Source organism: Ursus arctos, unplaced genomic scaffold (assembly GCF_023065955.2).
Source record: "Ursus arctos isolate Adak ecotype North America unplaced genomic scaffold, UrsArc2.0 scaffold_1, whole genome shotgun sequence".
Classification (NCBI taxonomy): Eukaryota; Metazoa; Chordata; class Mammalia; order Carnivora; family Ursidae; genus Ursus; species Ursus arctos.
In genome coordinates, this window is record NW_026622763.1 from 76,447,092 (window position 1) to 76,463,994 (window position 16,903).

At 38.7% G+C, this 16,903-nt stretch overlaps 2 protein-coding genes across 3 annotated transcripts in view; both read right to left on the reverse strand.

Moving 5' to 3' along the window:
- Positions 1-3,603, reverse strand: part of FLACC1 (flagellum associated containing coiled-coil domains 1) — a 34,365-nt gene extending 30,762 nt beyond the window's left edge. The window contains exon 1 of the mRNA XM_026492184.4: positions 3,218-3,603. The gene's annotated coding sequence lies outside the window, so the exon portion shown is untranslated. The remainder of the gene's footprint in view (positions 1-3,217) is intronic.
- A 5,709-nt stretch (positions 3,604-9,312) lies between these two features.
- The window catches only part of TRAK2 (trafficking kinesin protein 2), a 66,995-nt gene continuing 59,404 nt past the window's right edge, over positions 9,313-16,903 (reverse strand). For both annotated transcript variants that reach the window (XM_026492178.4, XM_026492179.4), the window contains 2 exons: positions 16,394-16,499; positions 9,313-13,320 (listed from right to left, as the gene is read on the reverse strand). In XM_026492178.4, coding sequence (XP_026347963.1) covers positions 12,642-13,320; positions 16,394-16,499 — 785 coding nt within the window. In that variant the 3' untranslated portion in view covers positions 9,313-12,641. The remainder of the gene's footprint in view (positions 13,321-16,393; positions 16,500-16,903) is intronic.

Genomic DNA, 16,903 nt, shown 5'->3' on the forward strand with positions numbered 1-16,903 from the left:
CGCCTAGTCGGGAGATCTCAGGGAGACAGGGTCCAGGAGGCAGTTGGGGTGGAGCACCCAGGCCAAGAAGGGGATGCCACAGGGGCTAGAATTTGGTGAGTCTGAAGGAGGATGTAGCAGTGCCAAGAAGGAAGTTCTCCTGCTGCTTCAGACCTGGGGTCTGCTTCCTGTGAGGACAGGAGCCAATCCTGAACTTGGGCGACTTGGCAGGAGTCCCTGGTGCAGGCAGTGAGAGGCCAAGGAGGCTAGCTCCCAGCACTGCCTTCTTTATTCCATTTCTTGCCTGACCAACCGGACTGTGCGGTTTTTGAAAGGCTGGACTCCACCAAGTCATTCTCTGTGTCCCCATGGAGCCTGGCACAGCAACTTGCCCACAATGTGTCCTGGATAAGTATTTGTTGCTTGACTGATAAACTGAGTGGCTCTCACCACAGGGACCGACTCAACAAGGAGGAAGGAGAGCCACAGAGGAACTGCAAAAATGTCATCGTTGTTACAGTGTTATAGATAATATGAAAAATTGGAATTAAAAAAACCAAAATGATTGGTAAATTATTGTACAGTCAATGGGAGTTTTACATAGATTTTAACAGATTATTTGAAAGCCTGTGGTAACATGAAGAAATGGTTAAGAACAAAGATATAAAATGGTATATGTGCAGTGGATACAATTATGTAAAAATATGTCCCTATCTGCACAGAAGTTGGAAAAGAATATGGTAAAAAATGAAAATTGGGCCAGAATATCAAGATTATGAGTTTTTTTCTTCCCCCACAACATTCTTTACCAAGATTTTCCTTGGGTTTTGGATTCGGGTGGTCTTGACTTTGCATAATAGCTCCTCTACTTAATAGCTGCGGGACCTCAAGACACTCACTTTTACTTTTCTGGGTCTCAGTTTCTTCATCTGCAAAATAGGGACATGGAAGTTCCGCCTCACTGGGAGGTCACGCACCTGAGATGAGACCAGGTCAGGAAAGCTCTCGGCGCACTGCCTTGTACACATTTGGTTCTCAAAAACTGGTAACTGAGTTTAGGAATATTAGAAACCCTAGTGATATTTTTGTATACAGCAGCTTTTATTCCTAATATTTGGAGAGAATAGGTTTATTTGTGTGTGTTAAATTGAAATAGGCTCTCTGTAAAGAAAATCATAATACAGCAAAGCTTAAGGAAGTAAAAATTATCCAAAATACTAACATGATGACCACTGAAAATATTTTGGTTAATAAGTTCTAGAATTCTCTCTAGACTAAAGAAACAGATTTATATAATTTTCCATAAATGGGAAGGAACTATACATACATTCTACATATACTTTTTATCAACAATGTCATGAGCTTCTATTAATGTTGGTAACTATAGACATATCATCATTTTTTAAACTTAAATTTACTGTGGATAAAAATTTTAAATGTACAAAAATAGAGAAAACAGTATAATGAACTCACCTGTCACCCAGCTTCCACAATTAGCAACTTGTGGTTAATCATTCATCTGTACCCAGCCCACTCTAATGCCAGATTATTTTAAAACAAATTTAAAGCAAATCCATAATTTAAATTATACTTAGGGCAAATCTATAAAACAAATCTAAGATTTGTTTATCATCATAACTGTGTAAATTTCTATCCTACAACTGTACCCATTTATATTTTTAGCCAGGTGTGTATTGATGAACATTTGGTTGTTCCCTTTTTTTCCTGTTGTAGACAATGTCTTGGTGTATATTCTTTTGCTTTTAAAAAGTAAAAGCCTCTCTTTTCAAACACCGATGGGGATAGATACTCAAAATATTTAACAACTAGTGAGACAAGGCTGTTGAACAATCAGAATAGACATGGGCTATAGGCCTGGAACAGGGTCCTGCAGGACTCCACTCCTGCCTTTGTGCCGGGCATTAAACCCTTAGCTGCTTAATCATGAGGAGGTCTGGGGGTACCAGAGGAGGAGCTGAGGCAACCAAGGTGGCACAGAGGACATTTGAGGGACTGGGACAATGTATAAAGTTGATCCTTGAACAATATGGGTTTGAAGGTCCACTTATATGCTGACTTTTTTCAATAAATATATTGGAAAAAGTTTTGGAAATTTTCGACAATATGAAAAAACTTGCAGATGAACCATTTGGCCCAGGAATACTGAAAAAATTAAGAAAGTTAGTTATTAATATAATACTACAGTATATAATACATATAAGATAAAAATATGTGCTCTCGCTCTCTCTCTCAAATTAATAAATAAATATTTTAAAAAAATAGGGGCACCTGGGTGACACAGTCAGTTAAGTGTCTGACTCTTGGTTTCAGGTCAGGTCATGATCTCAGCTCAGGGTCGTGAGATCAAGCACTATGTTGGGCTCTGTGCTCAGCATGGAGTCTGCTTAAGATTCTCTCTCCCTCTCCCTCTGCCCCCCCAAAATTAATAAATAAATCTTTCAAAAATAATATGTGTTAATCGACTGTATGTTATGTGAAGACTTCTGGTCAACAATAGGCTGGTAGGTCAACAGTAGTAGTTATATTTTTGAGGAGTCAAAAGCTATACTAGGATTTTTGACTGCATGGGGTGGGGGTCAATGCCCTAACCCCCGGTGTTGTTCAAGGTTGTTACTCAAGGGTCAACTGATATACAACCAGTATGGCAATATTTCAATATTTCAATGACTGCATACCAGCTAAACATCAGCCCTCTACTGCCAGTACTCTCCCACGAGGGAACCACTGTCAACAGGCTTTTACTGAGGGTAGACTTCCAGAAATGTTCTATGACTACGAATATATAATATATATAAAATCCCTAAAAATTTTTACATAAATGAGTGTATACTTTACACGCTATGCCATTTCTTGCTCTTTTTACATAACAGGATCTCTAGTAGATATTTCCATGTCGGCATAGATAGATCTACTGCGTTCACAATGGCTTGATGTTGCATTGTGTGGCTTTACGAATATAGAGGGGTGTGTGTGTGTGTGTGTGTGTGTGTGTCTATGCATGCACACCCGTGTATGATTAAGGATTCTTTCTCCCTACTCTTTTCCTCTCCTGTACTTCTCCCTGATGATTTCACCTGAGGCTTAGTGGACTGAAGGTGTCACGTGGTGACACTGTAGTTACCAGTGAGCCAGCAGAGCCTTCAGAAAGGTCATAGATTACTACTAATAATCAGACAAAAAAAAAAATTACATAAAACATCTTTTCCAAAGAACTTACCTTGGACTGCTCAAAGATTTGTTTCTCTCATGTGGTTCTTTTCCAAGTCAAGAGTCTTAAAGTCACCACAGTTTTTTAGAGAAACTGTTTCTCATCAACATAAAATCAGCATTCATTTTAGATCAAATCCAGAGGTTCCAGAACTCGAGATGTTAGTGGTCGTTCCAAGTGACTGAAATGCCAAAGCAGAAAACCCACAGTGTGTGTAGGGCGAAGAGAAAGACTTCCGGTGAATCCCGTCAAAGGTTTTTACAAAGGCTGAACTGGCATGAGTACAAATTTCCCGTCTAAGGATAGTCCAGCTTGAGTCTTTCGATATTGCAAGGAAAGTCCGAGTAGAGGAGACAGTCAGCCGTCCGTTCAGACTCTCTTGACTTGGGCTTTGAGTTGTGAGGTTTGTCCTTGGGAGGTGGCAGGCAAAGGTTTGTTTCTTTTATTGCTATGGAAACAGAATGGCAGCACCTCATTGGCTCAGGCCCTCTGCTCTCAAAGAGAGCAGGCTGGAGAAGCAGCCAGTTAACAAATCCTCTAAGACACAAGACAAAATATGCCTAAGATATACTTTCAGAGGAAATAGAATTAAACAGCATCCTAAGCTCAACCGGCCTATGGCTGTGGTTGCCAGGCAGGATCTGTGGAGGACATTAAGTTCTTTTGTCATTTGCTTACAGAAACCTAAAACTCCAAAGTGGGCAATTTCTTCCTTGAATTTCAGGCTTTGAAATCTGTAAAAGTAGAAATCCCCTAGGGCAGGAATCCTTTTCAGTCGCCAAGGAGTTTGACCATTTTTCCCCCCTAAGTTTTCCTAAGCAGAAAAGTTGCTTTTTCTCATTATAGAAAAAAAAGTGCTTGCTTATGATAGACCAGTGGCTTTAATTTTTATTCTATTGCAACTCACTATAAGAAATATATTTTACACATTTTATAATAAAAAGTTGTATGAAGTATCTTTATTACATACTATTCTCATCTATTTGTTTCTTCTATTTGAAATGAAAGCTCATTACAAATTTTCTTGGTTGATTTCATGACCCATAGTTTACAAAACAACGTTGTAAATTCATCCATTCATTTGACTTCACACTTATTATCTACTGTGTACCAGGAACTGTTGTGAGGGGGATATACCTCAGTTATGTGCTTTATGTGCTCCATAAAGCTTAGAGACTAGTGGGGAAGCAGACAATAAATTCAATAAAAGCACAATGAAGCTTACATTACAGGCCTCACCAGATGCCATGGGAATGGACTATGAGTCAAAGAGAAGGGACTTGACTAGTTTTGAATATTAGAAAGATCATTTTGACTGCAATGTAAAGAAACAATTGGTGAGGCCAAGTCAGGAGGCAGGGACACCAGTTAGGAGTCCGTGGCAGTGGTCAAATGAGACACAGTGGTAGCCTTGGCTGAGGGAGCAGCAGTAGGGATGGAGAGAAGAGGACACAGTAAGACTTGGCGATTGATCAGATGTTACAATGAGGAAAAAGGAGGAGGTAATGATGACTCATGGGTTTCTAGCTCAAGCAATTGAATAGATGGCAGTGCCATTTTATTGAGATGATAAAGCCTGGGGGATAAAGAGGCTCGAAGGAGCAGATCATAACTTCAAGCTTGGATATGTTGAGTTTGAGGTGCTAGGGAGACAGACACCCATTACAGAGTTTGTTCCATGATTTGGGGTTCAAAAGAAGAGTCTGGGGCAGAAACACTTTAGGAGTCTTCAGGGTAGATGATACTTAAAGATAAATGAATGGATGAGATCACACAGGGGAAGGGTGTAAGAAGAGAATAAGGTCTAGAACATAGCCCTGAGGAATGCCACCAATATTTACGACAGTATTTCTTAAAGGGTGGACCATGTTACAGCTCAAATATGTACAACCATCACCTGAATGAAAATGGCTTAAATAAAAAAGGTTCATTAGTTTCATGAAATATGAAGTCTGGAAGTAGTGCTACCAGATTGATGCAGACTCAGCAACGTCATTGGAGAATTGGTTTCTTTCCATCTTTCTGTCATGCCCATCTCAGGTGTCAACTGAGGGGAACCTCATGATTACACTTTGGCTGCCCCAACTCCAATCACCATGGGCAGACTAGATGCAGACAAACTTCAGAAACGAAAAGGGAGGCAAAAAAGTTACAAAGAGAACAATGAATAGATTTGACTAATCCAGTTGAATCCATCTCTGTCTAGAGATTGGATATTGCTTCAAATCTGTTTTGTGAAATTTTATATTTAAATGCTTTCTCATGATTTATAAAAAGCAGGATTTGGGGAGAGTGGCTAACAGCAAAGATACAAAGGAAGGCACAGGAGGAGGTCACTTGACTTGGCCAAGGCTTAGCACTAATTACCACTACTTCAGGATTTTTGTTTCCTCCTTTCCTCTCTTTAGACATGAGTACAACTTTGTCAGATCCAAAACGGCAGGGGGAAGGAAATGAAGGCTTTTAGGGTCTAAGTGTCAACTGCTCTTTTCTTTGATTGAATTTAGGGAAACTTTGGCATTGTGCAAAAGGCTCTTTCCAAAGATGCAGGAAGGGGACTGAGGCTACTAACATTGTCCGTAACTTTCCCCAAAGCAATGTGCCTTAGTATTTGGAATGGAGGTGGAGAAGGCCAGAATACCAACAGTATAAAAGTAGAAGTTGAATAAATAAATGAGAGAAACTGTGACTTAACAATCCAAGTCAATCATCAAAATTAGCTTGCACACTGGGTTGGGAAACGGGCAGCACCTTGGGGGATGCTGTGGCCCTCAGGAAGTGACAAAGATGATCAGCCAGTTGAGTATTTAGAAGCTTTCCTTCTGGGTAAGCCCAATTTGTGACTTTCTGAGAATACTCCCAGTGTGGAAAAGACAGAGTTCTTTCAAGGGAGCTTATCATTACCTCCAACTGCTCGATTTCCTTTGATTCCTTTTTGTCTTTGAAGATCTCACTTTAGGGTGCTCTGCTAAGTCCCACCGACTGATTCAGCTGTTCCCAAATGTCCCCCAGCCAGGGAGCCACAGGAGTCATACAAGCGCCTGCAGTGCCACTCTCACATCAAAAAGAGGGGCCGCTGCCCTGAGCCCTGGGCTTTAAAGGATTCTGCATATCACAGGTATATACAAAAATCTAAGTTTATTAACGAACACATAGGCACTTGATCTGGAGCTCAGCGCTTGAACAGCAGGACCCATAACCCTAAACATCTGTTGTTCTCATCAGTAACATCATTCAGGATCCAGGGGAATGCTTCTCCACACTCTTACCTTTTATCTTCAAAACAAAAGTTGACTCTGTCAAAATGCTATGACGGTATTTGTCTTTCTCTGTCTGCCTTATTTCACTTAGCATAATACCTTCTAGGTCCATCCATGTTGTCTCAGATGGCAAGATTTCGTTTTTTTTTTTTTTTTTTTTTTTTTTTTTTTATCACTGAGTAATTTTTCATTGCACATAAGCCACATCTTCTTTCTCCTTTCACCTGTGGATGGACATTTGGGTTGTTTCCCTATCTTGGCTATTGTAAGCAATGCTGCAATAAACACAGGGGCACATGTATCTTTTCAAACTAGTGTTTTCGCTTTCTTTGGGTAAATACCCAGTAGAATTACTGGATCATATGGCATTTCTATTTTCAATTTGTTGAGGAACCTCTATACTGTTTTCCACACTGGCTGCACCAATTTATATTGCAACCCGCAAGACAAGAGGGTTCCTTTTACTCCCCATTCTTGCCAACACTTACTTCTTGTCTTTTTGATAAAAGCCATTCTGACAAGTGTGAGGTGATATTTCATTATGATTTTGATTTGCATTTCCCTAATGATTAGTGATGCTGAGAATCTTTTCAGGGAAAAAAAAATACTATATGGTTTCACTTATATGTGGAATCCAAAAAATGAAGCTTAGAAAAACAGAAACAGACTCATAAATACAGAGAAAAAACTAGTGGTTGCCAGAGGGGTGGAGATGGGGTATGGGCAAAATAGAGGGGGATGAAGAGGTACAAACTTCCAGTAATAAAAGAAAGAAGTCACGGGGATATAAAGTACAGCACAGGAAATACAGCCAATAATATTGTGTTAAACATTGTCTGGTGACAGAAGGTGGCCACACTTCTGGCGAGCACCGTGTAATGTATAGCACTGTTGAGCCACTATGTTATAGACCTGAAACTAACATAACATTGTGTGTCAACTATAGCTCAAGAATATAGTTTTTTTCTTAAACACTAGGAATGTTTCTGGGTTGTGCTGCTGCTAAGGTCAGAGACAGACACTGCTTTGGAATTCAGGAGGAACGAGGGCAGCAGCAGTGAGGAGAGAGGAAACTTGTCAAAAGCCCTCAGCATGGATGCACAGATTCACGCATAGTGAAATACTGTTTTCCAGTGGTGCTGAGCATCCATTTTTTGCTTCTTTTAATATTTTTTTATTTAAAGATTTTTATTTATTTGAGAGAGAGTGTGTGTGAATAGGGGGAGGGGCAGAGGGAATCTCAGTGGCATCTCAAGCAGACTGCGCTGGGCGTGGGTCCCATGGGGGGCTGATCTCACCACCCTGAGATCATGACCTGAGCGGAAATCATGAGTTGGACACTTAATCTACTGAGCTGCCCAGGCGCCCCCTAATGTTTTAATTTGTAATTCCATGGGTACTTATATATTGGAGCGGTACTTGCAAGACCTGCATTTTGTGGCTGAAGAATATTTTGCAATATGAATTCTGATTACCTTAAAATTTATATATATGTATGTATAGGTCTAGATGGAACATGAATGAAGCATGGCGCTAATTCTTCACATTATTGTATGGCACTGTGTGGATCTAGAGATGCCCTTGGAAGATGGTGAAATCGTTTCCTAAGTGGTAGTGGATTACACAAAATTAAAATATTTTGTAAAATTTTCTGGCCCTTTGTTGTAATGTTTAAATGTAATGTGAAAATCTTGCTTTTAAATAACTTAGTGATTTTGCTAGAAGGGGGGAAAATTAATGTTATGGAACACTTTTTAAATTATTTTTTATGCATTTTTCTCTAATATCTCTCATCTTTGGTGTGCTTTACTCACATTTTCATAAAGAATAAACTCTTCATGCCTGCCAGCCAGCAGCTGAGTTTTTGCCAAACCTGGACAGCAACATTTGTTCATTTGAAAATTCTATGGCATTTTGGTCATTTTATAAAAACTAATGAAAAACAAAACTTGATACTAGCATAAGTCAAACTTAATATAGTTAAAACAGAGATGGAAGTCAACAGAATGCCCTCAAATATTGCCCTCCTCAGGTTTTGGGACTTAAACACATCTACTGATGCTTATCATTTGTGAAAGAAAATACAATTAAAGATGCTCGGGATATCACAAAATCACTAAATTTTATATCAAAGAATTAGAGACACATATTTCATTTATTTCTCATAAAATGCTCATAATTCTAAATGGATACTAAATGAGTTTTTTTTTTTACATACAGCAATGAAATTGTGACAGGGAAAAGAGAACATCAAAGAACTTTTCTACTAGAGTCCAACAATTTTCAAATTTAGTTTCTTGGAAATAGTCCCTTCCATCTTTCCTTCCTTCCTTTTCTCTCTCTCTCTCCCTCCTTCTCCTTCCTTCCCTCATTCGTTTCCTTCCTTTTTTCCTCCCTCCCTCCCTTCCCTCCTTCTTTTAAAAAGACATAAGTTTACTGAATACACCACAAGGGAGAAGCAGGCAGGTCAGCAAAGGGGAGACTGTGTGCCGAAAACAGTTTCTAAATAGCCAAGAGCATCAACAGTAAATTGTGGAGTACAGGAAAAAAATTGCTTCACATTTTCTCAGTCTTTTCAAATTAAAGATCTGCAATGACTTTTTGTTGCTGTTTCTTTGCTAAGGAAATATGGTAAATACAGATACTCCATCCACTCTGTTTTTAAAAAATGTCTCAGAAAATACAGTAAGATCTGTTTACTACTTATGACTACTGTTGGTTTGTTTTGTATTGGCTTGGCAAATAGGTTGTTTTCTCTACCAAAACCAACATAATGGGAAGGAAAGACTCAATGCAGGATAATCTGTGAAAAGAACGGGGACAAAAACACAGAAAGACAAAAACTTAAGAAGATACTCATGTTTATTATCTGATTTACATGTGACAGAGCAAAGGTAGGTGCACAAAGACCTGTTGACAAAGTCAAGCCCTAGAGAGTCAACCACAGGTTTCCCCGGCTGCCCCAGAGGCACTGAAACACTGCTCCCCGCGCTGTGCTCTGCAGCGGTGCTCCCCGCACTGTGCTCTGCAGTGCAACCGCGCGGCTGGGACCGCGGTGGTGCTGCACTTGGAGTACAGGCCTGTGCGCATCAGACATCAAAGGACTGGACCATTAAACACTTGAGAGCTCTCGTTCCAGATGTCAAAAGTCAATGTTAGCAACCAACAAGTACTAATTATGTACTAGAATGGTCAGAAAAACAGAACAGACTTTGAATACTGTATAAAATACACCTTTTCTAGAGAATAAGCTCTTGTTGTGAGCGGTCTCTTTATTTCCTCCCTTTGCCAAAGTCTGTTCATTCATGTCAAATCAAGGACATAAAGTATAAAATCTTTTAAAAAGCTACTTTAACGATGGTCTTGAAGTTCTCCCTAAGACCCATGCCTAAGGCTATTTACATAAGATTTGGGATCATCATAATTCAGGAAAACTTTTCATTCTGAGCTCACAAAGGTATCCCTCCTATAGATAGTAGGATACTCAGAAATACCTGAGGTATAATCACTGAGAACCTTCCTGAAGGAGAAAAAAAAAAAGACTATAGAGTTTCCTACACTGGCATAAAAGTACATACACAGTTGATACTGAAAAACTAAAATGTGACAGGACTGAAGTATAACAGATAAACTGAGGAGAAACTTCCTACAAGGCTCCAGGTCTTCTTACTATACTTTGCACAACTTTGTTATAACAGAGATTCTCAGGCTGTACCAAAAATGATTTTAGGTGGAATCTTTAAAAACAGCAAAACCCAATTTCAAACAGATTCCCTCCTAGAGACAAGCATGTACCAGTACACAATCATTATGTTTCTGGTGGAACAGTAACATCAGTCCAACTTTCAAAAACTTAAGTCTGTATCTCTTTAATTAGATGTGCTTATTTGGCTGTGAATATGCCCTCACCCTGCCTCCAGAATGATCATTTTAGCATCAGTTATTAAAAAAAAAGTATACTAATTATATAAAACACTCCAAAATCTAGCTTAGTTTATAGCTTAAATAGCTATAGATACACAAATCTGATAATTTAACACTTTGTACTACTCTCTGGCCCTATATTTTCCCACTTCCTGATGTTTCCTGGAAACTGGCAATAGGAAGATTACTTTCTTAGAGAATAAATAAAAAGCTTTAAGAATTGGCTAAAATAAGCACCCCAGAGTTACTTTAGGAAGTAGAAACTCAAATACTATTTTTTAAAAAAGTGAATTGGAATATTCTGGAAATTTAAACATCTTTAAACAAGGAATTCTGTTTAGTGTCTACCACATTCAGGGACACTTACATTCACTTATGGACCTGCTGGAATCCTTTCTGAACGTGTTGTGACCTCAGCATGACTGACAGAAGGGGAGAGGACACTTTCACTTTTTTTTAAAAAAAGAAATTTAGAAAGGTCTCAGTAAGCTTCTAAAAAGCATGTGGTAAACTCACACATTCTTACTACTGCATGCATGTTGGTTTTTCTACCCTTTCGAGCGCACAGCTCTTCATGTAGGCGAGGCACCTCGAGAGGGGAAAGGAAGGACCCTCTTCGGGCATGAAAATAGGTGTATCAATGGGAACCAAAGGAGCGAGACTCTCGTCAAGAACTCTTCAGAAAACTGCCTTTCAGTTAAGTCACAAGAAATGAGCAAAACATTTGCAAATTAAGCTCCAAAAAAATCAAGTAATACCCTCCCATTTTCAAAAACAAAATAATTAGCCCCCTTCCCTCATCTCTTCATCACCATGCCTTTCATATACCGACATTTTTTCCTGAACTGTACTGTGTAGAGAAGCCTTGTCATCTGATGAGGAACAGACCCTGATCAGCAACACTCAGCGAAACAGGTCTATTTCTTCCCAATTCACAGCCTTGCATCACACTGCTGAATGCTGAAACCTAATCCATGAGTTTCACTTTGCCGTTTCACAGAATTTCTAAAAAGAAAAAAAAAAAAAAAAAGGAATCCCAGAAAAAAAGCAAAAGCTTTGACTTTCCCATTAAAAAGTTCATTCTGTAATTCTACAGATATCAAGAAAAAGGCAGATGTGTTTTAATTTTACATCTAAAAAAACCACAATCTCAAAGCAAGCACCTGGGTTTTACTTTAGCTTATAATAACTTCATATGCCTGAGAATTTTTGTGCAAATACATGTCATCTTCAATGAAAAATATGCATAGCACTTTGGAAAAAGTTTAGTTGCAACTAACTTTCCTTACAAAAAAACATACAGACATAAATACACAACATTCCCTAATTCCTATTGATTGCACTTCTGGTTTAACCCCTTCCAGCCTCCAAGGAAATTTGAAAGACATGTAATCGTGTTCATATGCCTTGGCCACTGTCCTTATCTAAAAGAAATATTCTGAAAACAAATTTCCTTGGTTCCAACTTACCCATATTTTCATTCTTAAAGTAAATCCTTCCTACTTCCCAATTCATGTTGTTTGGGAGGTATTGTATAAAAATACAAATTTAAAAGTGAACTTTTATTAATCACAAATACAAAAGGAATTTGGGCGGTGTTTGGGCTCCCAGTGGCTCAAAGGCTTAAAAACAGAAAGCAAAAGGGAGTTTCCACTACTCTGATTTTATGAAAAAGATAAAATTCCTTGTTTGCTACTGCTGCATACATACCACTTAATGGATATGTGATTTAAGCAGACCTAACGGGGTAAAGCATAAAAGCCATCTCAGTTGTCTCAGTAACAGACAGGGCTTAGCCCAGCAACCCTGGAGTGCAGCTTTTTACAGGCAATGGTGAAAGCTGCTCCCTTTCTCTTCCCATCTCTAACTTGGGTTCTTCCTGCTTTTAGTTACTAGAAGTAAATGTGCTAGCAAGTTCAGTATAACTGGTATATTTTGATATTACTGAATTTATTGTCCAGTCACTTTTTATTCTCAAGATAGGAATACCCAACTGAAGGAGTTATTAAACCCTTCCTCCTTTTCTGCCTCCAAACACTCATGACCCATTCATTTATACTTTCAGTTTATTAGACCTCATTCATTAGGGCCTCATCCCAATTCTGTTTCCATTCTTCCCCTTTCCCCTTTCCACATTCACAACCCATCTGCAACATTCCTTGTCTCTCAGTCAGACCAGACTACGTGTATCAGTGCAAAGCTATCCTTCATGTGCTATTTTGTTTAAGAGGTCAGTTAACTGCTGAACCTCAGTCTTCCTTCAGGATATCCATTTTCGGTGAAGTTGTGCAAACTGGGGTGCCCAAGCTACCCATCATGACCGGAAGACTCTGATTCCTCCTCAGTCCACTCAATAAATTGCTACCTGAATTTAAATAAGCAGCAGAGTCCGGTCTTTGAAGGCCAATTTCTGCCTCTTGGCTTCTTCCATTTTCCTGTGCATCAGGGGTCTTGATCACTCTGGCTATCCCCAGTCTCTTGAGCCTGTCCACTAAGTTCATCTTCAACTGGCCAGCATCAGGAGGGTTCCGTGTAGGTCTCAAACCATACATCTCCTGGAGGAATGTTTCAGCTGGTCGGGAGGCCAAAAAATTTTCAGAGAGATGCACTCGAGGCTCAAAGGGCAAAGGAGAAGGGCAAGGTGAGTGAGACGGTGAATTTGGTGGTGTGGAAGGAATAGCCAGGGCTTTAGGGATAGGCTGGAGGAGGGGGCTCTCTGAAACTGGGCTGTGATACACTTTAGCAGAAATGCCTCGCTCTTGCAGAAGTTTGGCCAAGCTCACGGTGCTACTGAAGGTTATAGTGGAATCTCGTCGGTTGGTAACAGATTCACCAATGCTGAGTCTATAGGACATAGCAGGAGAATTCACCGCCGTGTTTGATGAACTGCTACCACCACTTCCACAGGATAATGAAGGGAACCCAGAGCTTTGGGGAAAAGAAAGAAAAAAGAAAAGAAAAGAAAAGAAAAGAAAAGAAAAGAAAAAAGAAAAAGAAAAGATAAAGGAGTGTTTAAAAATAAAAAGTAATTTTCAAGTCAGCATTTAAAGTAATTATATTAGTTATCCATAGTAAATATAGAGCAACAGGCAATACATCAGTAACTGAACTCTGTGGAAAGATCTGAACAATAAGAATTTTGATATGTTACTTCAGTGATTGGTTAATTATCTGTAATTTGTAACTAAGTCACTAACTCACTGAAACATACTTCTTTTCACAGGATATGAAAAAGTTTACCCTTAGATAACTTAATTCTTAAATTATAACTCAAACTGTGTCTTTGGGAATATGACTAAGTTTTATGATAGAAATCAAAGAAATTAAAATATTACAGAAAGTAACCAGAAATTTTTATTTTTATATATCCATTCCATAAAGTGAAATACACCAGAGACAATAATCCATGAGTAAATAATTCTCCAACTTTTTAGAAAATACGATCTTTTACATTAAACCTAAGATGCTCTTAAGGAAAAATTGTTTCCTTTTCAATCTTTCAATTTTATATTACTAGGAACTCATAGAAGTTAAAATTGTTAAAATTTCCATTTTCAAGAATGTTAATTCCAAACAACAGTAGTATAAGGATACCCATGAAACAAATTTTTCTTAACCTTGACTTTGAACATGTGTTTCTGGGAAAATAAAAATAATTAAAAGCTTTGACAACTACTAGAAACTTTCTTATTCTATGTTTTGTTAGAAAGAAAAGAAAAACTAAGAAATCACGTACTCAAGGGAATCGTGACAGAACGGAGAAGGGACTTCTTTAGCCAATTCTCCTCCCTTGAGCAAATGTTATCAGTATTTAATAGATAAACTTTCACTTTAACCCAAAATACTCAAGTATATCAAGATAACAGAATTTTCAATGATTATGAACAAAATTATTATTAAAACTAATAATTTATTAATAAATAAACTTTCTAAAGTACCAAATGGTATGAAAGAAACAAAGTACAAACAAGTTTGACTCCTTGGTTAAATGAGTCCAACTAAGAACGTCCAATCTGATGCAGTTTATAGACTGTACTCCCAGTTTCCCACCCCCCGTTCCCACTTTACTGTAGAACTGCCTGTCCTTCAAAATTGTACACTTCATATGGTATCAACCTGTATTGAGAGTCCTCCTAAGAACTAATTTTATAAAACTTGTTATCTCGTTGACTACAAGAGCAATGTAGAAAAACTGCGGATATGCCTGTTCATTACAGACTTTATTGAGATCTTTGCTGGATGAAACCCAAATGTTTACCTAAATAATTGATTTGCTCTTATATACACTGTGAATTATAAACTTATTTCTCTCCACATTGGCAGCTAGAAAGTTAAGACTCAAGTACATGGCTCACATTAGCAAGTATATAAGACTTTATGTTATAATTTGTATACTAGTTTTATTCTTCTATCCATTTTATATCCTTACTCTTGATTCCTCTATGTTTCATTTTTCTTCTCTATTCCTAGTTAATATTACTCCAATGTTGTACATATCTTTGAAAACTACCTTAGATTCTTTTGGGAATTGGTAGGACAGAAATAGCAACAATATGGCTTAATAAGATCTCTCAACTATGTGTTAGAATATGCATGGTCTAGCCTGTATAGTAAATAATTTGGCCTTACCCAGAGGGTTCTGGCCTTTGCCCTCAGCTTCTGGGAGGTAACCTATGGTGCGTCCAATACAAGTGTCTTTGTTTAGAATGAAGGCTGGCCATACTAGATCTTGGGGTGAGCCTGGCCACACCCAACAGTTTTAGGGTGGGGATAGCCATGCCAGAGAGAACAACCATGTGATTTAGGGTGTGGGCTTTAGGTCAGTGGACCTGGAGGTGAGCTCAACTATATGGGCAATCAATCAATCAATTAATCATGACTATGCACTGAAACCTCAATAAAAAATCTGGACACTGAGGCTTGCATGGGCTTCCCTTGTTGGCAATACTCTGCATGTACTATCATACATTGATGCTTGGAAAGTAATGAATCGTAAGGACAAGGAAAACTTTTCATGTGGTACCCTCCCAGACTCTGACCTATGTTTCTTCCTTTGGGTAATTTTAACCCGCATCTATTCCTTGTAATAAACAGCAACCATGAGCATAATAGCTTTCAGTGAGTTCTGTGAATATTTCTAGCAAATTATCAAAAGAGAGTGGTTTTGGGAATGCCCTGAACTTGCAGAACTTGCAAGTGGTGTCAGAAGTGAGGGCAGTCAGAAATAAGGGCAGTCTAGGGACACCTGGGTGGCTCAGTTGGTTAAGCGCCTGCCTTCAGCTCAGGTCATGATCCAGGGTCCTGGGATCAAGTCCTGCGTCGGGTTCCTTGCTCAGCAGGGAGCCTGCTTCTCCCTCTACCTGCCATTCTCCTTGCCTGTGTGTGCTCTCTCTTTCTCTCTGACAAATAAATAAAATCTTTTTTTTTTTTTTAAAGATTTTATTTATTTATTTGACAGAGATAGAGACAGCCAGTGAGAGAGGGAACACAAGCAGGGGCAGTGGGAGAGGAAGAAACAGGCTCATAGTGGAGGAGCCTGATGTGGGGCTCGATCCCGTAACGCCGGGATCACGCCCTGAGCCGAAGGCAGACGCTTTAACCGCTGTGCCACCCAGGCGCCCCAATAAATAAAGTCTTTAAAAAAAAAAAAAGTAGTGAGGGCAGTCTTGTATTGAGGGCTGGTCCCTCAAATCTTGCAATTTAGCTTATTCTGGGTACAGTTGCAGCTGGGTCATTGCTACCTCTCTGCCTTTGGACCAGTTACCTAAACTATCTGTGCCTCAGTTTTTCACTTACACAATACATACTCACTTGCCCTGCCAACTTCAAAGAGTTATAATGATCAAAGGAGAAGATACAATGTGAAAATATCCGAAAGACAAATGATCACAGAACATTAATTAAAATTCTGGGAGTTAAAATGAAAGTAATTTTTAAAATAAATTCATGAAAACACAGTTAAGGAAATCAATATTAGGCCTCAAATTGCCAGACCCCTTACCTGGGGGTAACCTGAGTGATATCAGAAGGATGCAATATCCTACAGGTAGTGAAGGTGAATGTCGAGTTTGTGCATGACAGACACTTGCCTGGGTTTGAGGTTGCAACTGAAGTAGAGATTATAATGGAATCAAACAAAATTGAAAGACTAGGTTAATAATGTAAAACATTCATCACTATTTATTAATTAAGCATTAGTCAAGGGTCTTTTCTACAAAAATCACCAAATTTGGTAATGAAATATACATAAATATTGTATTAGTATCAACTGGCTAGTATATAGCTGAATTCTTCAACACTTTAAAACTGTAATTCAAAAGGATTAAAAATAGGTTAGAAATAAGAGAAAAACATATTCTGAAAAAATACATTAATCCCACCCCCCACCCCTGCCCTGCTCCCAACAAGATCTAGTCAGTCTTTCCAGCCAAACTATCTACTTTTAACATTTTTCAAAGTGTGGTTTGCAGACCTTGCGGGAATCCACAGGTCACAGGTCAAAACTACTTTC